At 36.0% G+C, this 23,799-nt stretch overlaps 1 protein-coding gene across 1 annotated transcript; it reads left to right on the forward strand.

Moving 5' to 3' along the window:
• The first annotated feature begins 5,366 nt into the window (after nucleotides 1–5,366).
• Nucleotides 5,367–16,000, forward strand: LOC101254514 (uncharacterized). Its single transcript, XM_010327448.4, has 5 exons — nucleotides 5,367–5,590; nucleotides 5,744–5,838; nucleotides 5,974–7,488; nucleotides 7,799–8,838; nucleotides 15,264–16,000. The coding sequence occupies exons 3-5, from the start codon at nucleotides 6,007–6,009 to the stop codon at nucleotides 15,379–15,381; spliced, it is 2,640 nt and encodes an 879-aa protein (XP_010325750.1). The 5' UTR covers nucleotides 5,367–5,590; nucleotides 5,744–5,838; nucleotides 5,974–6,006; the 3' UTR covers nucleotides 15,382–16,000.
• The last annotated feature ends 7,799 nt before the right edge of the window (nucleotides 16,001–23,799 follow it).

The following is a 23,799-nucleotide window of genomic DNA, read 5'->3' on the forward strand; positions in this document are numbered from 1 at the left end:
CAGTAGGATGGAAAGTGGTTTACTGGAAGTTACCTATGCCACATTATTTTAAGTGCAATACACATGGGGATTCCAAGGGCAACCCTAGACCAAGCTCTGTTGCTTTATGTGTTAGTGATGATCAAGGCAATCCAATATATACTGTAGGAAAAAGGATTGGAGTGTCCAACAGTTAAAAAGCTGAAATAGTAGCTATGAGACTACAACTGGAATATTGTAGGATTCACAATCTCTTTTCTTTGGTTCTGGAAACAAATTCATTAACTATAAAAAAAGATGGTAGAATGAGTGTGGCACGCTGCTTGGCAGGTGTCAGTTGAGATTAATAGCATACGAGTTATTAGGAAGAATTGTACATGGCCATTGAACATAGCTTACGAGAAAGGAACAAGCTGGAAGATTTTATGGCTAACGTTGTCTTTTCATTTGCAGATAAAGATTTCATTAGTTATATTGATTTTCAAGCATTACCTAGGGAAGCTGAGGCATTATTAAACATGGACAAAAGTCAGATTCCTAATCTAAGAATTAATATGCTGCAAAAAGATTTTTTTTTCACATAATGGATGAATTAATATCAGCAGTCTGGTTATAGTGGTACATAATGTCAAAATAAAGACATTGCAAACACATGCTAGAATCGAAGGGTCAAGCTAATCGAGTAAGCAGAATCAAGCAGTAGAGGTTGCACAGAATCGCAATTACCTGAAGGAGATCATTGTAACTTTATCCTGAAGTTGTAGTCAGTGATATTAGCTCATTCGTTGAGCTTAATATGACATAGCTAAGGGACAAAACATACGAGGGTTGAAATCAGGTAGAATTTACAGCGAAAATAGAGTATGAAGTGAGGGAGTGTCGCCACCTGACCTGAACATTCAATTAAATGTTGTTGAGTTGGAGAAGTCTTCGGTTGAGATAATTTCATGATGTTAGTGGTACTTGTGAAAGTCTGATATGAAATACACCCATAGCTTGATATACCAATTTAACTGTTTCAGTTTCATGATGTAACATTTCGCAACTCGAAATAATTAGGAATAAGCTAAGAAATAGAAAATAATCTCTTTTGGAAAGAAAGGGAAAACATCTAGAATTTTTTTTAAGTTTAGGAAGTGAGTTTTGGTCATTTTCAAAGACCATAACTTCTAGGTCAGGATGAGTTAGGGGTGGTTCTTAATATGGTTGGAAATCTCTTAGAGAGATCTTTACAGCATTGCCGAGTTTGCGCATTTTCGATATCGTATGATGGAGATATGCCTATAGGAAGTTGGGTTGTCCAATTGAGGAAGGTCCCAATCTGGATTTAAGGAAGGGCAAAGTAGCCTTTTAACCCATTTATTCCCTATTTCGTTTTAAGGATTTATTTGGGGTAAAAACCATTTTTAGTTCAAATTAGAAAATTAACTTTGCGCTTAGGGCTTGGAGAAAAGAGAAGAGAAGAAGGAAAAGGAAGAAAGATCAAGGTTTCGCCAAGAACACTAATGAATTTCGAGTGAAATTCGTGGGAGTGAACCCTATGAAGGTATGTGAGATTTTTCGTGTTGGATTAATTCATCCACACACCAAAACTTATTTCAGTTTAGTGATTTTAGAATTATTTACATGATTAGAAGTGAATTCTTGATTAATCTTGTTGAATCTCTATTTGGTTGAGTTGATTAAATACTCAATGATGTTGATTCGTAATTTCCAAGTTGTTTCTCGAGTTAGATCTAATGTGTATTGAAGGTATTAGTGATCCTAAGGGTTTGGGAAAAGAACTATGGAAGTTTAAATGATTTAGGATCAGAAAACGAGAGAAGAAAAACATTCAGGCACTTCTGGTAGCACCTAGAGCGGCATGCCCCATCTGTGCCAAATGGCCTGGGGCGGCGCGCCAAGGTACCTCAGACCAACTAGTCTGGCATGGCGCACCCTGAACATGCCTCTATAGGCATTTTTAGCCCAATTTTTGTAGTTTAGCCTAGTAAAGTCCTTCTAAGGTACATTAACACCTTCCAATGATTCTAATTACTTCAGATGATTTCTAAACACCTAGAAATCACCAAAGAACATGAATCATAACCTTGAATCCATAATCTAATTCAAGAAAAGTTAAGATCAAAGTCAAAGAAGTTAAAAAATAAGTCAAAGCAAAGTTCTTAAAGGTTTTCAAGAGTTTTTATTAAACGTTTTAACTTTGTTTTAAGGCTCAAGTTAAAGTTAAAGTGAAGAGTAAAAAGTTAAAGTCTTTTCTTCAAGAAATATTAGGGGACTAAGTATTCCCTAAGAGTTGATTTAAGATCAAAAGTTTTGAGTCAAGCAAAGAGTAAAGAGTTGAGTTCATTTCTCAAAATTTATAAGGAAACTAAGTATTCCCTAAAGGTTCATGAATTTTTTTCACGTTTAAGTTAAGAGGAATCTAAGATTTCCCAAAAAGGTTTTGTACAAGAATAAGTAACATTGATTCCAGTAGAAGTGTTGAGCAATTATCTCAACCCAAAGAAAGGAAGTTTGTTTTTAAAAGCATGAACTAAAGTATATTTTGGGAGTAGTATTGAGCATCGAAATGGAAATGAGAGTTCATATTAACTCAAGTCTCCATGTAAACCATGTAGACAACATGGGTATTAACGAGTCAATACTTTTTAGATGATCACTTAAGTTAAGCTAGTAGATCCACTAAGTTAAGGAGTTCTATGTGACGACAAAGCACAGGACAGTTCCAGCAGTGTGGGCAAGACATTGTATCACCACTTAGGCTCAGAGTGGTAAATGTCGATTATAGAATCTCCCATAGACACTATATTATTTTTATATATACGTAAAGTTGAGTTTGTTATTACATTTTCTTCAACAAACTAAATTGTTTACAATGTTTACCAACTTCATAGTTATTCCATGTATCATTATTGCTTTATATTAAGTCTAGTATTTCATGAGTTAAGTAGACTCAAGGTAAATGTTTTACTTTCGATCTTAAGTTGTTGTTTAGCATTTCAACTCGCATACTCGTACATTCAATGTGCAGTTGTAGGTAACTACGATCAACATCTAGCGCCTCGTTGATCCAGTTTGAGCACACAGAGTCAGTGGTGAGCCTCCTTGCATCCTGGAGAATTCTTTTATTGCATTCCAGTCTTTACTTATAGGATGTTGAGGGTCTATCCCAACATCCATCTTAGTATGATAGAGGCTTCATAGATAGATAGACAGTCAGACAATTTAGTTTTTTAGTCTCTTTATTTACAGATAGTTTATTGTGAGACTTAAATGTCATTTTTGGATAAGTTATTTTAATTCAAGTTACATTATGAAAATGTCTTCTTATAATAAGTTAAGTCTTCCGCTGAGTTAAGTAAGCCAGACCAAGAGTTCGCTTAGGGATAGCAATGGTCATTGGGTGTCAGCCACGTCCATAGTGTAGGCTCGAGGCGTGACACATGGCGATTGGATAAAACTTTTGCAATGGTAGCTGCAACTAGGTCTATTTTGGAGAAGAACATGATAAACAATTATAATCAACAAGAGATTATCAGGAATAAATTGATTTAGCTACTCATGATCTTAAATGAGTATACCTGTTTCTGTAGATTTGTTGCTTCAAGTTTGTTTTCCATATCTTATTTGATTATTATCTAGCTCTAATACCAATGTGGGGGGTGGAAGCGGATATTTATAAAGAAGAGAGAAGAGAAACCCTCTATTTATACAATAATTTTACAAACTTGGCCAATAGAAAATGGCCAACATACTTTACACTTGGCCTTATATTATTTGGCCGATACAAAACGACAAAATACTTTAATAATAATGCCCCTTTTTCTTTATTTATGGCCGACACTACTTTTTACATATGACCACCTTATCTTTGGCCGACACAAGACGACAATGTACTTTAATAATGGCCTAGCAGAAATACTATATGATGAGATCAAGCCTACAATACAAGCTATAAAAATTGGATTAATTAGGGAAATGATAATCCCTGAAAAAATAGATACACAAGAGGAAATACAAAAGGTGGATATTCCAGAGTTTTACGCAAATAAGAGAACATATAAGTCTATGTCAAAATTATTATCATAAAAATCATCTTGTATATCTAATTCAGCCCAACCTTGGGTTGTTATTTCTATTACTTCATATGTTAATAATTTATTATAAATTGTTCTTTTTATATCAGTATTCAAGTTTTTCAATATATAGAGTATTAATATTTTTGGGCTTAGTCATATTTGTATGTTTTTTTTATATCAAATGGGCTTGACCATCCATTTTAACAAAAAAAAAATGTTGACACCAAAATTTGATCGTATAGTTCTAAAGTTAACACTTTTTAAGTACTTTTTGTTTGTTAAATAGTTCAAAATACATGTTTTGTCATTTTAATATAATTTGTTGACAATTATCTTTAGTCTCAAAGTAATAGAATTTTTACTGATTAATTCCATTTATATTATTTTATCACCGCCGATTGAATACGTTCAAATATTTTTTTAGTTTTTTATAAAATTGTTATTTTTGTCGAAAATTATATATAATAGCAAACTATTTATTCAAATTAAATTCTATAAATATATTTTGATTTAATTGTACCCTAGATCAAAATATTGTTATTTTCGCCTCTCTCCCTGGTGGAATCTCGCTCGCCACTCTCGTTTGGTGGTAGTCTCGCTCGCCTCTTTTGCTTTTATACAAACACACAAATGTATAAAATGTGTTTGTGTTTGTATAAAGCGAGAGGAAATCATATATATACATATATTTTTTTTCCTCTCTTTCCCTCTTCTGGATCTCGCTCGCCAATCTCCCAAATCTCACTCGCCACCCTCGCCTCTCTAGCTTATACAAACATAAACGAAATGTATAAATTGTGTTTTTATTTGTTATAAGTGAGAGAAAATTGTATATACACATGCAAACACATATATCATCGTCCTATACACTTATAATTCTACAATATAAATATTTTCCTACCCAGTTTCCTTGTCTTTCTCTATTTCTCGTTTTATACATACATTGATTATACAATTGATCTTTTGTATATAACTGCTTTCTTTTGTACATGTATGTTGAATTATATAACTGTTTTTTATATGCATAGCAAAATATACATATTTACGTTTAATATGAAGCGTAATTATGCAAAATTATAACTAGAACATACACATATAATTTTTATATTTGTCGTATGAGAATGTTCCTCGTATTATTATGAATATGAAAAACATGACCCATCAGACTGGAAATACTATTTTGATTACAAGAAAAAACAAATAGGTACGAATTAATAACTTATACCTTGGTAAATTAAATTAACCGTAATAGATTTTTAATTACTAGACTAATCACTAAGAGCAGTCATAATTATAAGCCTGTTTGGTTTAATTCTTACATCCCGGTTGAATTACTTCCAAAATGATCAGAGGATACATTTCTCTCTCTTATCTCCTTTAAAAAGAAAAAAGGAAAATACTTTCTCTTTCATCAATCCAACAATCTTCACAGTTGATTTCGAGGAAAAATTGCACCTAAAGGGACCGTCGTCGCCCGCTCCGGCCACCGACGATTAGTTGCCGATTAATCTCCGATGGACATTGAATCAGTAAGAACCTTTGTTTTCTTCTTTTCGTTTGCTTCATTCGCCATTATTGTAACAAATTCTTTTTTTAAATTATTCTTTTCGTGTTCATTAGGTTTTGGAGCTAAAATGAAAGACCATTTTTTTGAACCCTAACGCGTTTTTTCTGCTTCATAGGTGTTTTCTCATGATTCGCCTTGTTAGGGTTTTGAACAATTGGAGAGCTGGTATTTTGCAATCGAAAAATTTGGGGAAAAGGGGAACTTTCTGAGGTAGAGGGTTTCATTTGATTATTGGAGCTGTGGGTTATTGTTGTTGTGACAGAAGGGAAATTTGAGAGTTTCTTTTATTTTGATAGTATTTTCGTGAGTCAAGAAATTTATTTTTGATTTGATTGCCCTTTCCAGACAAGGAAGAAGATACGTGTCTGTTGAAAGATAATGTGTATACTGTGTTCGATCCAGAAGTGGTCGCGGGGAGTTGCAACCATGTTACCCTGGTTAGTGATTCCCTTGATTGGGTTATGGGCTTTATCACAGTTATTTCCACCAGCATTTCGCTTTGAAATCACATCACCAAGGCTTGCGTGTGTGATTGTGCTTGTGGTTACTCTTGGCTGGTATGAGGTTTTGATGCCTAAGTTGTCAGCTTGGCGAGCGAGAAGAAATGCTTCACTTAGGGAAAGGAAGAGATTTGAGGCTATTGAAATGCAGAAATTAAGGAAAACAGCAACACGAAGGTGTAGAAATTGTTTGACTCCATATAGAGATCAGAATCCTGGTGGTGGCAAGTTCATGTGTTCATATTGTGGGCATATTTCTAAGAGACCCATTTTAGACTTGCCTGTGCCACCAGGGTTGGGGCTTTCAAATTCAGGGATTTTGAGAGATTTGGTTGGGAAAGGTGGGAAGATGTTAAATGGAAAGGCTTGGTCTGATAACAGGTGGATGTGTGGGCAGGATTGGTTAGAGAATGGGAATTGGGTTGGTGGCTCATTTGTTAGCAAGTCAGATTCTTGGAGCAAGACTGGCGGTGGATTCCTTGGGGTGGATCACTGTATAGCAGAGAAGTCATATTCTCGTGTTTTTGCTTTTGCCTGCAAGGCACTGACTGCTTTTTTCTTAAGCATCAGGTGGCTATGTAGTAAGGTTTTTAGGTTAAGTTCCTCTAGAAGTGATGCATCAATGGACGCAGAACGAAGAGCAATGATGGATAAAAGAGGTGAGAATGGAGGAAATTGTCAGGAGAGTAGAGGTGAGAAAGCTAGGAGAAAAGCTGAGGAAAAGAGGCTGGCTAGGTTGGAGAAAGAGTTAGCCGAGGAGGAGGAGCGAAAGCAAAGAGAGGAGGTTGCTCGACTGGTGGAAGAACGCAGGAAATTGCGCGATGAAAAGATGGAGGCGGAGAAAGAGCGGGGGAAGGGGTCTCCTTCTGCTAAATTACGGGATGGTAAAAGGGAAGCAGAAAAGAAGCGGCAGGAGAAGAAGAAAGAAAGGGACAGAGGATCTAGCAAAAGTAACTCTGATGTGGAAGAGCTGGATAAAAGGCAAGGCAAGGAGAGTGTGCGAAATAGACAGAGTGATGGTGATAGAAGGCATCAACACAAAAACGGGCCTGAAAGTATTAAGACACATAATTCAGAAGTTATACATGGTTTTAAAGGCGGTTCTTCTAGCAGCCTTAACCATGGAAATGTAGGTACTAGGTACTTGGATCGTATGAGGGGTACTTTCTTATCATCTTCTAGAGCATTTACTGGAGGTGGTTTCTTTGGCAAGAGTAATGCTACTAATATCCCAAGAGAGCAGAAATCTAATACTCCTATAGATCCTGTTCATAATGCCTCCAGGAGGGAACTATCGCAGTCAGATCGCATACCTGGAAAGCTGAATCCAAGTGGAGACGACAGGAGTATCAATCGGCCTGTAAGTTTCTTGTCATCTTCTATTTCAATTGCTTATATCGAAGTGCTCCCCTTCATCAAGTGTCTAGTTTGGTATTTCTGGAGTGTCAAATTCTCAACAACTCTGAATTTAATTTAGACTTGCAGCCTGATAGCTTCATTACCATTTATGTTTTCAATTTTTGGAATGTTCATCTTGTTGATTTGACCTGAACTTACAGATAGATTTATATCATACCGTGAGAAATGTAAGCCTTTTAGAAGATGATTTTGGCTGGCTAATTAGATTCTGGACTCTTGTTAAGCTGTCAGGCTAATTCTGTTCTTTACAGGTGCTTATTGAATCTCAACCATTTACAGCTCCTAAAAAGTCTTGGCAACAACTATTCACTCGATCATCTACTGTTTCTCCCCCCTCTTCAAATGTAATCAGCAGACCAAGTGTTAAGCCTCAAACAGAAATTCTGAGTCCTTCCTGTCAGACCCCAGCTGTACAATCTTTTGACAACCCCATTAGCTTTGGTCTCCCATCGCCTTTCACTTTAACTTCTTTTCCTTGTGGGCCTGCCAGTTGTACTACAACTATTCCGTCATCCCCAAGAGCAATACATCCTCGAATTGGAGATGGGACAGGTCAGTTATTGGCAGAAGAGTTGGAGAACTTTGAAGATCCTTGTTATGTTCCAGACCCTGTGTCATTGCTTGGACCAGTTTGTGAGTCCCTTGATGACTTCCAACTGGACCTTGGCTTTGTGTCAGATACAGGATTGGATAGCCCATGTGTGGTAAAAAATCTGAATGCATCTTCTGAAGTGACCAGGCCTTCACCAATTGAGTCTCCAATATCACGAATGCGTGTTCCAGAGGAAAGACATGCTGGGTCTTTTCTTTTCCCCAACACTCCTAATGCTCAGGACATGCACACTGTGCCAATGAATGTTTCAAATAGTGTAAATGATGTAGGAACGTGGCAAATGTGGAACAGCTCTCCGCTTGGTCAAGCTGGTCTTAGTTTGATAAGTTCTTCAACCAACTGGCGTTTTAGTTCAGATCTCAATACATCAACTGTGGCTCCTACACCTCCAAGGACAATGGCTTCACTGTTTAAGAATGATGAACAACTCCACTCCATCTGTCATCCTCCCCAAACAGTTTATACGGGAAGTTGCCAGAATGGTGGGACACAGAGTACTGTTTTGCCTGGTAGTGCTGAAAGTAGGTATCCAAAAGCTCCTTTTGGTACATATGCAGGAGGTGAAAGTCAATTTTCTCTCAAGTCTGAAGATGCTGCTCAAAGTGAAATGACGTACGGGAGTCCTAATGCTACTGCTGCTAATCATCCATTTGCGTCGTCTCCACCTAATTGGGCCAAGTAAGCAAAAGAAAACTACTAATTTCTCTTGCCAAGTGGGCAAAAGTAAAGTAGAATGTTTTTGCCTCTTTTTGAAAGTTTAAAGCACTTTGAGGTACCTTATTTGCTGTACTTTGTGCATCAATATTATCTGGATCTTCTCAGTGTTTACTGTAAAAAAATTATTATATGAATCTTGTCTTTCTGTTGTCATTGCCGAGTGTTCCTTTTATGTTTCCATAAGTGTTGGCCATTTGTGTGCTTCACCAATTGCTCAAAAATGTGCTGGTATGTATTTGAAAAAGACTCCTAATTCCCTGAGTATGTAGGGATTACAGAATTTAGCAAAAGTACTACATGATTGCCTGTTATTTACTCAGCAAAACTCAACAAAAGTATTTACATCAAGTTGTAGATGCTTGATTACATGCTTGTGGCCATTCATATGCATGTGATTAGCCATATGTACGTGTTATCTTTCTTTGAGGGTGGATAGTACAATCAATTTTACCGAGGCCGTACATGCTTGTAACTATGGAAATTTGTGCACAAGGGAGAGTACTTGCGTGCTTATGCGAAAGTTGCAATAATTTGAAGTTAGATAGAACCAAACTAGATACATTTCGGCTTTTATGTATTGAACAGCAACAGCTTGGCCTCTACCAAAATCAATTGGGGTCGGCCTATGAATCCTTAATATTCATGCTGCACCATTTTGGCTGTGTTTACACGTAAATAGCATCACAAGGCTGCTAGCTTACAGTTGGGTTCTTAAGGAATTCCTTTTTTCTGTTTTTGAAGTATGAAAGGTCATTTTTCTTCTTTCAAGTTTTAGAAGTGAAGTCCTGCTGAAAGAGCACCCTAAATTATACCTTGCATTCTATTCGCACGTCTTTCTTTTTCTAAGAATCAATGAGTAACCAGGAAATTTTGTGATGTTCTCTTTTGTCATCCTCTGGTCCTTCGGGTCTATGGATAAGTTCATCACCAAATTTCTTTATAATTCATGACACTTCTAAATTTTGAATCTGGAACTTCATGTAAATTGCTTCAAGCAGACTCTCACATTAGGCTAAAACTTGAATCTACTTTTATACAGTCCTGATCATATAGTAGAGGCAGCCTATTGGCTTTCAGATGAAATGCTTTTGCATAGAAGTGTCAGTTATCTTGAACGTCTTCTCCATCCAGTCTTCTTGTAGCTAAAAGTCCTGCAAGCAACACTCCTTGGGGATTCAGATTGTTAAAATCAGAATGGAACCTGACCAGGTTGGGGACACCTTCACCAGAACTTAGATGTTGACTAATCCTAATAAGTTGGAGATCAAGCTTTTCAGATGTTGCAATGCATGTGATTGGCCCATGTCAAAGATGGGCCTAAAGCCAAATCTCTAATTTAACCAAAACAAAAAGGTATAAAACATGAGCTCCCAGGACTAAGGCCAGTGTTTTGGACGGCGAAAAGCGACAAGGGTCTGCCTCGCCACAAGGAGGCGAGTGGCGAGGCCCTCACCTTTTTCAAGTCCGGCTCCAAGTTATGCCAAAAAATTAAAATATTTAATTGCATATTAATCAAAATCTCTAAAGCAATAACGTATTAACAAATAGGTCAATTCAAAAACTGAAAATAGGTTGGAGATACTAAAAGTCTAGAACTTGCATAAGAAAAATAACAAAAGAAAAGTCTGAGAAAAATAGAGGTAGAAGTAACTCTGAACTCCAAAGAAGAAGGAAAAAGAAACAGAGGAAGAAGAAATTAGAAGAAAAGAAGAAACGTATTGGTTGGACTTTGGAGCTGCTGGAAAGTCTAGCTGGTCGCCGGAGAAGTTGGTTGTAGTCACAGTCGTAGTCTACGCAAATTTGAAAAGAAAACCCTAAAATTACATTTGAACTTTTAAGACCCTAAAATTGGTTGCCTTTTCTTTTCTTAAGAAAATACCGAAGGCGACCCCCTTTCTCGCCTCTCACCTTTGTCGCAATTGTCGCCATGGTGTCACCTTTTGAAGATCGCCTTTGCCACAAAACTAAAAGGTGATGAAGGGTTGCCTTTCCTCTCGCCTCTCACCTTCCACAGCACTGACTAAGGCTTTGGTGTAGTGGTCAGAACCACATGAAAGCCTATGCAAGCCTGGTGTTTACGAGGAGAGGTGTATATGAGCAGACCCATGTTTCAAACCATGTGCCACTAGACTTGGAGATTTCGGTTATCCAAAAATAAGTATAGAAGATGCGAGGGCCCTCTTGTTCCATAAAACAACACTAGATTTGGGCTACTCAACTTTTTATTAGTAGAAGTCTTACTTACAAATAGGAAGTACTAAAGATGTGAAATAATCATCTAAGGTATCAACACTTTTTGTCATGAAATATAGACTGTGACATCAAATTGGAGAATTGATTGTAAGTTTGTAACTATTATTGCTTTCCTTGAATCCTTGTCTAATTGCTTTTCGACCTTAAATGTTAGAGAAGATAGGTTGGGGCGTTGAGGTGCTTTGACTTTGTATGCCAATTTATGTGAGGTTATGGTGTCATTTTGGTTATAAAAGTACACGCTGAAGACATGATAGGTTAGACATTTAAAAGATAATGATCTATATTGAATTTATGTGCACTATTTTTTTGTTTGTTTCAAAAAAAAGAGTGCACTTTTGCTCCATCCAATGATATAATGCTTTCTATCCTCTGTAGATTGTGAAAGTTTATCACATGTTACGTAACCTAAATAGTTCTGTAGGCCTTGCTTTTACAGTTTCCGGATGCAACTTCTTTTCTCATCTATTCCTCAAACCGAAAACCCTCCAAAAATGCGTGTGAGCCTGAAGAGTCCCAACATTTGATTCGAAGAACTGCACATTTACATCCTTTTCTTGATAGTCGCGCCATGTGAGTCGCATACATTCTCTTTAAGAAGAAAGAGAACATCTTTGCAGGGTGGAAATAGTATTGATATCTTATATGGTTGTGAATGTGAAAAAAGAGAACATCTTTGCGCGGTGGAAGTATATTGATATCTTATATGTGTGTGTGAGAAAATTAGTTGTTTGATAAGCAAATGTTGTAAGTACATGTATCTGCTATGTTCTCTGTCCTTTTTTTTTTCAAAAAAAAATTCACTGATTTTTTTTTGAGTTTTCAATATTCATTGGCAATGGATATTGGTGCATTTTGAAGGCTTTGCTGGAAATCGCTTCCTTGTCTACTGGTCTGCTAAAGAAAAGGAAAACAATAAGCAAAGTGGAGGGGGCACCTATTGACCTTTTGATAGTCATTATAACTTAGGAGTACTATCAAAAACTTCCCGCCTGTGCCATGTGCAGTTGTTTGATTAATCAATTCCAAGAAGTGACGAGTCATTTGGGTGAAAGTCTAATGGGGCTAACTTAAGGAATAAAATGATTAAAAGTTCATGGGAACTTGGTACTGTATGATGAAGACATATTTATGGATGTTTTTACCATAAATTTTATTTGTTTCAGTTACATTGTGCATTATGTTGAGCAAAATTAGATTAAAGAGTGACCAATTTCAATTATAAAACTTAAAAGGTATCACTGAATAAAATAATATTTGATGGTCTTACATTTGAGTTTGTCAAAACTCAAAAGTTTGTGCAGATAAAAGTATCAGTTCAAAAATAAAAAGTTTGTGCAGATATGTGAAAAAAATTGTTTTATGCTGCTCTGAATTTGTAATATGTTGAATCACGTAAACTGCATTTTACTTTTAGTTTTTTGGCGTAATCAGTTATACTCTAATGACACTGTCTCTATTGTTGACTCAATTTAGACTTTAAGAGAAGTGAAACCAGGAGTACACTTGTATATAAGGTTACAGTACTATCCATGTACTGTTTTATGATATAATACAAAGTTAGAAAAGAAAAAGGCGAACAACTACACCTGAATTCTAAGCAAGTTGGGGTTGGCTATATGAATCCCCACTGCCCATGCCACTCCATTTAAGCTCCTCTCTGCTAATACTTAACATATTAGTAAATGAAGTGTCACGACCCAAAATTTGTAAGGGTCATGAAAGCACCTAAACTGTACCCCCGTAGGTAAGCCACACCACCAACCAAACAACTTTGAATAAAGAGTAATTAAATGCGAAAATAAGATAAGTATAAGTTCAAACTAAAAGAATCCTTATATAAATACACACACACACAAAAACACTCAAGTGAGGAAAAATAACACAATACAACCCCAAAACTAGGTATCATGCGTAGAAGAGTATCTGAGATTATGCAAAGCTGTCTTAACATCAGAACATTGATGCAATAATGAAAAGACAAAAATAAAGGGTAGGTGGAGTCTGGTGCTGCGAATCAACCAAAGACAGCTCACTGATAGATGTCCGAAATAAAACCTCAGACTCATCTAGTCACATTGAAACAAGTCACAACAATTCGTTACTGATGATTTGCTGATTCTCAATCTAGATTTCACCATAGAAAGTCATTTCTCTAATAATTGTAATAATAAAGTACCCTCACCAGCACTCCTACATGGTTAAATCTAGTAATGCCTCTTTTATTGCTCAAGTCCCTAAGTAGCAAGGAGCTTTAGAACTCACAGACTTGGGTCCTATAAGTCTCATTGTCAGTGTCTACAGAATAGTATCCAAGCTCCTAGCAAAAAAGATTAAATTTGTAATTGGGAAGTTGGTCTCAGGGGAGCACAATGCTTTCCTCAAAGATAGACAATTAACAAATGCAACACTGGTGGCTAATGAAATGGTTGATGGGAGGCTAAAATGTGGTATTCCTGGTATACTTTGCAAGCTTGATATTGAGAAAGCCTTTTGACCAAGTTGGTGGTCTACCTACTGTCTATGCTAAAAGATATGGTTTTGGCATAGATGGATCAAATCCAGCCTCATCACTGTGAAGTACTCTATTCTTGTTAACAGATCTCCAGTTGGCTATTTCTCACCACAAAAAGGGATTAGAGGTGACCCCTTGTTCCCTTTTCTGTTTAGTTCTTGCCATGGAAGGCCGAAGCAAGACAATTGCAGTGGATACAAGGCTTTAGAGTGGGGCACCAATGATTATGACTCAGTCTCAGTCTCACATTTACTCGATGCTGAGGATACCTTTTTTTTTTGTGAGGTTAAGAAACTAGAAATGCAATATGGCAACGTCACGGTGCTCCTCTTTGAAGCACTCTCAGGTGTGCATATCAGCATATCAAGAAGTGTTAATGAGGTGGCAATTGTGGACAAATTGGCTGGAATTTTGGATTATGGTATATGCTTCTTCCCTCAATCCATTAGATCTACCCATGGAAGCAAAGTACAAGGTTGCTGAAGTATGGAATAGAGTGATAGAAAAGGTAGAGAAGAAATTAGCTATCTGACAAATGCAATACCTTTCGATTGGTGGTAGTTTGGTTTTAATCAACAATCTTCGTGACGTATACCTACCTACATCAAGTCCTTCTTTACTATGCCATCTAAGGTCCTGAAGTAGCCTGATAAAGGAGAATATTCATACGTATTCCGACATAAAGACAACAGTGAAGGTCATTAAATTCATCTGTTGGACTAGTTAATGGTTATCCAACCAAAGAACCTAGGGGGTTTGGGAATCAAAGACACATCCAAACACAATAACAGCCCGCTTGAAATGATGGTGGAGATCTGGCCAAGGGTGGTGACTGGCAAGTAACAAAGTCATTGGAGCACCAACACAAGCTGAGTTCCCCATGGTCTTGGGCCCAGGAAACACATAAGCAAGCTCAGACTCTCCAAAGTTATTGCTGCACCCATGTCAGATTCTCCAAAATGTGCTACTTTTGGAGTATCCGACATTTACTGGTCGACATTTATCAAGATCCGAACCACAGCTTGTAGGCAGATAGTAAGTTGTGCCTGGTAAATTGATTGTGACATAATGAGAATAGTTCTTACCAATTCTATGTGTTGTTTTCCTCGCAATATGTTGGAATGTGCTCACCTAAGCATGCATTGCTCTGGTTAAGATGAGTCCAAGTGGAGCGGATTGGATATTAAGGATTCATATAGCCGAACCCAGCTATCTTGTGAATGAGGCATAGTTGTAGACGTACAATGAAAGCAAGCATTATGTTTTGAGGTTTTTCATAACAAGAATCATGAAATTGACTTGGATTGCAAAAGTAGGTCATAAATGTGCATGGTCTGATCCTTCCTATTCTGGCTTATTTTTATGTTTCTGTTAAGCGTATTTAGACTTTGATTATGGATTTGTAACTTGGTGATGCTAGTTTTATGTTTTGAGGTGATAGGTTGCTTCCTCGACATCTTCCTCTTATTTTGCATGTATTATGTGATTGTCTTAGAAATAGATTCCTTCTGGTGATCTTGGCACGTCGTTCATTTTATTTTCCAAAGATTTTCTTTTCATTTTCCTCTTTTTTTCAACACCATCTTACTCTTGGAATTTGCATAATTTTTTCTTTTAGGAAGGACTGGATTTCACAGCGTCCGGATGAAGCTTTTGGCAACTCACCAATGGCTAGTGCCTCAGTTGGTGGTTTATATTCCACGCCAAATGTACAGTCTTTTTGGTCTTTTGAATAAATAAAGAAAAAGGGAAAAATTGGGGATAGAGTACAAGGAACTCGAATACACCCTCTTGTTACTGAAGAGAAAGTAGCCTCTTTTGGGGAGGAGAGTTTAGAATGCTGCACTTGTTGCATCTTCCTTCTTTTCTTTTGAAAGGAAGAGTTACATTAGCATGATAGGGATACATGTTTCGACACATGGCTCTTAATCAGGTGACAATTAATTATGATACGGCTGAGTACTTCTCTTTTCATCTTTTTGACAGAGAAGGACAAACACTGATATAGATGACCATAGCTGTTTCAACTACATATTACCTCATTTTGGATACCAACTTAGATAGATATTAAAAGATAGACAGTACTTCAATTTGTACTTGCACTTCTTCTGTAAGTTCAGCAAAGTTTTTGAAGGACTAAGCAGTGAAGGAAGCCTTTCATTTTCATTTTTGGTTGAGGGTGTGCTGATGCAATGTTCAAGTGAGAAAGAGGATATATGAGGGCTCTGCAGCAACACAGGTTTTAACCTGTTGTCCTTAGAGTAAGCAGGGAACTACTTAGTGTATATAGTTCTTACTCAGCTGTTTGACATCTAACTTACCTTCTCCTCTATCTATTACTTTTTCCCTCTCTTTCTTCCTGGGTTATCTTTTTCATGTACTTTCGTGATGTTGCATTTTGCATTTTCGGGTCAAGTTCTATTTTTCCAATAATGGTTTGGTATCACTATAAGGTGAAATCTAGTGGGAGGACTTGTAAATTAGAAGTTGGGATTGTAGGTTATAATAGCAAGAAGTAGACTTTTTGGTAAGACCCTCAGTTATGAAGGGAAGAAAACGCCAAATGTTATTGTTTTCAAATTTAGCTTATGGTATAATGGAGTATATGGGAAAGTCTATTAGTTGTTTCTGGGAGGACACATTTCATCTGCTTTTTTGTCATGGTAACCCTTGTCTTTATATCTGATTCTGTTGCTTTTATAGAATACCATCTTTAAAAAATATTGTTGGTAACAAGTCTGAACATATATCCAGAAATTCACAATTAGTTTTCGTACGTTTATTATCCTTTTGCTTTCTGCTCGTTCTAAGCTGCTAACAGTTCGGCAAAACCTTAGATTAATCTTCAGTGTGACAATCCAGGATGAGAAGTTGGGTGCACGGAAAATGGTTCGTCAGTGAAATGTTCTATCATCAAAAAACTATAGTATATATCAAGGATAAATAGTGCTACAGAGTCTGTCTATTTTTTTGGTACACAGTTATATTTATTTGCATATTTTTTGGTGCACCATAAAGGCTTTATATAAAGCTATAAATCATCACCCCGCAGAAGTTTGCTTGTACTTGTGTGTTTGTACAACATATAAGTTTATCATTATTGAGTGACATATTAATGTGAGATTGTCTTAATTAATTGTGAATGAATGATAAACCATATTTGCAATTACGTATCATGTATTTGACATATTAATGCGAGAATGAGTGTGAGTTAATTGTGAATGAATGATAAACCATATTTGCAAAATTGCATATTATGTATTTACGTAGTGTGGGTCAAGACCAAGAGCGAACCATACTCTATAGCTTATGAAAAATTTAAAAATATCAAACATAATAAACTAGGTCTTTAGAAATCAATTTGCAGCCATAATAGATTATATTAGTGTAGTGGTCCGCGCTTCATGCGTCTATTAACAAAAAAAAAAACAAAATATAATTGGATGGTAATGTTATTTGGAAAAATTACATGAATTAGTATATTTTAATAAATAATTACTGATTATAGTGATACTTTTTATTTATTATCATTTATAGCAATACTATGTTAGATTTGTAATATGTATTAAAAGTGAATTATGTATGCAATATATATGAATTATAATTGCCTTTTGAAATATATTATGTTTGTTTGCTAAAAAGTTGAACATTGTATTATAAGTGTATTAAAATATGTGATAAATGTATCATCCATCACTAAAAATTGTATTGTATATGAATAGTAAATTATTTTTTGTAATATATAATTCTTCCGTTTTAAAAAAATGACTTTCTTTCCTTTTTAGTTTGTTTAAAAAAGAATGTCCTTTTTTTTTTAACATTTTAATTTCAGCTTTTCACGTGACATGTTTAAGGCCACAACATCAAAGGATACTTTTGTACATTTGACCTAATTTAAATTTAGGACCACTAGATTTACAAGTTTCTCTTTCATTATTAAACTCCGTGTCAACTTAAATCAAGTTATTCTTTGTGAAACGGAGAGAGTATTAGACTTGTATTATAAATGAATTAAAAGTGATCAAGGAAAAAATGTTATTGCTATAAATGATATATATATTTTTATTATAATATATCTATGAAAGTTTTTCTTATTATTATTATGTGTGAATATGAATGAAAAAGAAAGGAATTAAAAAAATAATAAAAAAGTAAAATGAAAATTTAGCAGAAGTTTCATATTCATATCCATTTTATTACGATGAAAACACTAATTTTATGAAGAAATTGTGTGGGTTCTATTTTTCATCTAGCAAAACAGAAACATCATTTTGAGATCGTATCGTAATGATGGTGATGGTGACATTGAATTCTTTGGCAAACATCAAAAAAAATTTCTGTTGTTTAAAGTTGAGAACATGAAAATAATAACATAAACCAATTAGCAAAGAGTACTGTAGACGCTTAATAATCAAACTTAGAAATCAAAAAATACTCTAAGCTTAATTTCAACATAGTCAGATACTTGCATGACTTCAACTGCTTCCATAAATCCACTTATATGTGTTGCCAACTAAGAATCCATTTGGATTGGTTCAAACAATGTAGCTATTAAGTCAAAAAAAAATAATCAAATTTAAAAGACTTTTAAGTTTTTTTTTTTTATAAAACAAGGATAGACCTATTTTTTGTTTTTAACCCTTTTAAAGTCACTTTAAACTTATTTTAAGTTATTTCTACTTTGACAAACACACACTAGCTTATCTAGGTCATTTTTTTGACTTACTTAGAAGAGAAACTTTCACATATAGCCACTTAAAAATAGTTTATTACTTTTCATAGCTATAGTTTGATAATTACAGTTTGTAGTTACATGTTATAGGGAGGAGAGAGGAGACGGGCGAGCTAGAGAGGGCAAAGAGTGAGAGAGAGGTAATTGTATATGTATATCAGTTAGATAATTGTATATTATACATATGTATTTGTATATATGACAAGCGAGATTGAGAGATTGAGAGATGGAGAGAGGCGAGCGAGAGAGGGCAGAGAGTGGGATAGAGGTGAATTGTATATGTATATCGGTTAGATAATTGTATATTATTCATATGTATTTGTATATTCAAGCGAATTATACATATACAAACATGACTAATTATACAAACTCGAAGTCAATCCACGTAATTAATGTATAATGTTAGTCGCCAGTGATAATAACAAACTGTAACTATAATAATTAATTAAGTAATATAAATTTGTTTAACCGCGTAATTTTACTAATTTTAAAAGTTAAAATCCAAAATCTAACCACATTTTAACTCAATCCTTTAACCCAGTCTCAGCCCAATAATCTCAATTAAGCCCACTTGAATTCCTAGCAACCCAACAATCTCAATTAAGCCCAACCCATTGCTTGTCTGTAACATTCAATATCAACAATTTTAATGTTCACAAACAATATAACAGACAATATCAACGTTCATATTCCTAATTCCATCCGTTCCCAATCTAAACTTGAATTTCAAATTCCCAATTCAAGAGGAATTTGGACCATGGATTCTTCATCGACAAATAGGGGCAGTTGGTTCATTGCCTTTCTGAGACTGAGAAGTCTTCTTCATCAAGTTCGTTATTTCGGTAAATCCCTTCTTTCTTCAGTATTTCAATTTACAGATTTGTAGAATTTTATTTAAGAGTTTTTTCTTTATTAGAAGTGTCTGTTCTTCCTTTTAAGTGTTATTAATATAGGTTGAACAAATGTATTTCTTATGTTGCTAATCGTTAGTTGCTATGCTTATAAGTTTGAAAAATGTTAAATATCTTCTCGTGTGTATTTTTGCTTGAAATGTTGAAGATTTGAACTTCTTTGATCTCACTGTTGGTTCCTTCCCGATTAGTATTTTTTTCTTTTTCGTTTTAATGTTTTGTTTGCATCATGTTCCCTCACAATTAAATATTTGTTCAGAGTTTTGATTTATTATCTAATTATTTGGTATAATTTTGAGTCTGTTTCAAGCTCCCATTCCCATAAAGTTTCTGCCAGTATTGTTTCAAGCGCTCATTCCCATAATGTTTCTGCCATTATCTCTTTCATTGGAAATTCTTTATGTTGGACATGTCGATCTAATATTGGGTAAAATACAAGATTTGTGATCCTTTCTTCTTGATTATTTTTGCCTCGCTACAACTAATTTCAATTTCCTAGATGGCATTGACTCCTTCCTTAGCATGATTTTTAGTTGGTATTGTTGGTGTGACATTTTAATATTAATGTTTGTATGGTATGCCAGTTAATTACATCTCTAAATATGTTTTGTTTAGCTAAATTTCATTCTTCTATAGTTATTTTAGATATATTTAATTGCATGTTTTCTGGAAATGTAAATGTTAAATTTTTGCGTCTAGTGAAGTTGATTTGTCTTTCTGCTGTAGTGTAGTGATAGCGATTTGTGTATGGTTATTAAAATAAATGGATCATTGCTCAGCTTTAAGACTACCCTTCCGTTCACTGTGTTGGCTCAATTATTTCAATGAGAACTTTTATATTTTGATGTTACTGTTGGAATTTTACCTTATTTGTTTCAAGTACATGTTTTATCGAAAAATTATTTCGAAAAGAGTTTGTTTTATTTTGAAGATATTTTCGATTTTTAGGAGTCGCCACTTAATTTTTTAAGAAAAATCAAGAAAACTTCGTTTCTAAACAACTTAAACAGAAAAAATTGTTTTGAAACATTTCAAGGGTTCGGGATTCCTATTAGTATCTTAGGAAGGTGTTTAAGGCACCTAAGATACTCCGCTAAATACGGTTTTCCGACGATTAACTTATTTGACTATTTTTGTTTTAACTTTTGCAATCTTGAAGTTGAACTTTTATTAGAGTTTCATTTAGACAAATTTACAAGTTGAAATATTTGTTTTTTTTAAGACTTAATTTTAGTTTTAAAGTTTGATAAAATAGCGAGGCAATTCGATGGGGTTGGAGTTATTCTAACCCTATGCTAACGATATTTAAACTAAAACACACAAGCAAGTAGTAGTAGAGAGAGAGAGAGATTTGGGTCCAAGTTTCGGGTTCTGTTCGCCTTGACCGAAATTGGACCCACCTGCTTTCGGGTTTTGACCCATTTTCCACCTGTCCTAATCTAAACATACAAAGTAAAATACCAAAAAATAAAACAACGAGGGCTTATGCCCTTTATAAGTAAAAATACAATATATGAAAAAGGAAAAGTCTTCTGATCCAACGCCTCCGAATATCTTCCACTCTTCTCGCAGCATGAAGGTTGACACAAGAAAATTGAATGCGAGGGGGTAGGGAGTCCGAATGGACTCAACATGGGATAGTGTTCATGCAAAGAAGATAAAGGCAATGATTTAGCACAAGTGAATTATACAAGTAGGAGCTGATATTTATAAAATAACGCAACTCATATCGCACATTTGTCATAAATTATAGAATAGCAGATGCATAGTTTGGAAAAATACACTTGGATTTTAATATAAATAAAGTTTTGCATTCACAAATGATCAAGTGTGGGTGTCCACCAAATTTAATTCCCAGAGATGGAGGACAACAAAATAACCTATTGACGTCTAGATTATAAAGTTGACGACAATTCCAATTATAATGAGAGGATATGCTTAAAGAGAACAAGAAGAGAAAGATAAGCAAAATGAATAAATACATAAATAGGTAAATTAGCCAACCAAACCTAAAATAATATTAAAGCTCCAAATTTTGAACAAATGTGCTTATAACTTCTGTAACTTTCAAGATGAGTTATTTCAAAAATTTATATAAGCATACGATGTTGTTGTGGCGTGTTTATCAGTGAGTAATCAAAGAAGCAAAATAATCACATCCTCAATTCCTAAGTACAACACACACAAGATGGAAGTTACCCAAAATCAACTTGAACATGGAGAAGTGAAAACAATCAAACCGGATAATTTTTATGAGCCTTACAACAACATACGGCTGAACCATGTCAATGCATATCATCTCTCATTGGATATCGAAACAGAACGCGATTTACTAAATGACAACTAGACAAACTTAACATGAGCAGAAACCAAAGACGAAAACATAGGCATAGCATTTGATGAAACAGCAACGCATACGAACGCCTAAACTACAACCAAACAACGTATTCATTCAAGTAAATTAGACAAGAACACTTGAAGTTGTAGAAACGAATAAAGCAAACAAGTAAACTCCAGCACACATACGCAGTGAGATCAACCCAACAATAACGAACAAAATAAAGTCATACAACATACGTTCTCCACCCTCGAACCATCCAATCGAAACCAAGAACAGAAGAAAATCACGTAAAGAGATGTTTACCTGTTGACGAGCGGCGAACAGGGACGGAGGAGCAGCGAGCGACTTCACCACCGGAATGAGCTCCGAACTGTTTCGGAGACGAACCAACAAGCGGAGGAGACGGAATCGGGATTTCAGTTTCCTTAGTCACGTGACTCTCTCCCTTTTTGTTCTTAATATAATGGAACGAAACAGATTTCTCCGATTTCTCAAGAAAATGCTCGACTATTCTTCTATATTAAAGAACCAGAAAGTTTTTCAACCTAAAAATCGCCCCCCTCAAATCTGAAGAGGGAGGGGGGTTTAAATAGAAAGAGAATTTAGGGTATCGATTCGGGGGGGGGGGGTTTCAGGCCCATTTCGATTTTTGAAATTTGAAAACCTCAATCTTACCCAAAAAGCAATTCAAACGGGAAGAGAGATGGAGGGTCGGGATGATTTTGACGTCCTTGGGAGGCGACGTGGCGCAATCTTGGCGTGGAAAGGACAAGAGTTTGTCGCTTTGCTCACTGCGAGGTTGCGTACGAGACAGCAGCTGCAGGTGTCTGTTGCGGATTCTTGTTCCTCCACGCGCTGGAGAGGAGAAGAGAGAGAGAGGGACGCGTTGTCGCGAGAGGGTGAGAGAGGAGCGTACGCGGGAGAGGGAATCGCGTGGTGTTGTCGCGTGCTGGTGTTTTGTTCTCGTCCTCGCGTCTGGGGAAAAATTGTTGGATTCGCGTGGGGAAGGGAGAGACCGTGAGGGGGAAGGGGAGATGAAAGAGGGGGGTCATGCGAAAGGGGGGAGAGACGCGTGAGGGAGACGAGGGAGAGAGAGGAAGGAGAGAGCGTGGGGAGGGGAATTAGATTTTCTGGGTTTTTGTTTTTTCTGAAGAACGCGTCTGGGGGAAGGGGAAGAAGGAGGGGAAACGGGTTTGGGTCTGGGTCGGTCGGGTCAAAGAGGGAATTGGGTTGGATTAAAAAATTAAAAGGGGGATGGATGAGGGAGAATTGGGTCAAGATGGGGTTTGGGCTGAAGGAGACTTGGGCCTGGGGATTGTTTGGGAATTAGAAGGGGAGGCTTGAAGTGGGCTGATGGAAGGAATAAAGGGATTGGGCTTGAGAATTGGGTTGGTTTCGAATATACACAAGATATACCGGCTGTATACACAACTATGTAAACATTATATCGTTATATTTTTGCAAAATTATAAAACTAATTAATTTAAATTATTTGGAAGATTTAGGAAGCTAGATAATTAATTTATACCGACGTGGGTCAAAATTTTTACTCGGGTTGAAGCAAGCAGCTCGAGGAAAATGAAATTGACCAGACCAATTATGACCAACTCGACTCATCTTTTAAAGGAAGGAGTCGACAAAGGGTTTAGGAATTATGGCCGAACCCTTGCGAACGGGTCTCCTACATATCTCAGGCTATATGAGAATTCAGGCCACTTGTAGTTCGATAAGCTTGATTTACCGCACGATTTTGAAAGAATCAAAAGCCACCTCGATACCGAATTATGAAGGTATCAAAATGCTTGAGAATAGAATTCGAGAGCGAATATTGGAATACAGCCGAGTTTTAACATTGAATCTGCCTACATACCCTTAAACCTTTGGGATCAGGCTGTGTGTAGTTCAACTCGATCGGTGGAAAAGGAAATCTATTATGCTAGATAACCTTTGGTTTTGGACAAGTGACAAATTAACGAGTATGAAAAGGAGGCTCGTAACCTCTTTAGCCAAGAATGTGGCGCGCTTCACACCCGTAATTAAGAACTTACACGAACATATTTCCAAAGTTCTTGGCGTATTGTCACTCGGATTGGAAACTTGCTTCCGATAAATCGAAACCTTCGGATGCGAGACTGAAACTGACAGGACTAAAGAAAAATCCGCATGCCTC

The sequence above is a fragment of the Solanum lycopersicum genome, chromosome 9 (assembly GCF_036512215.1).
Source record: "Solanum lycopersicum chromosome 9, SLM_r2.1".
In the NCBI taxonomy this organism is placed as follows: Eukaryota; Viridiplantae; Streptophyta; class Magnoliopsida; order Solanales; family Solanaceae; genus Solanum; species Solanum lycopersicum.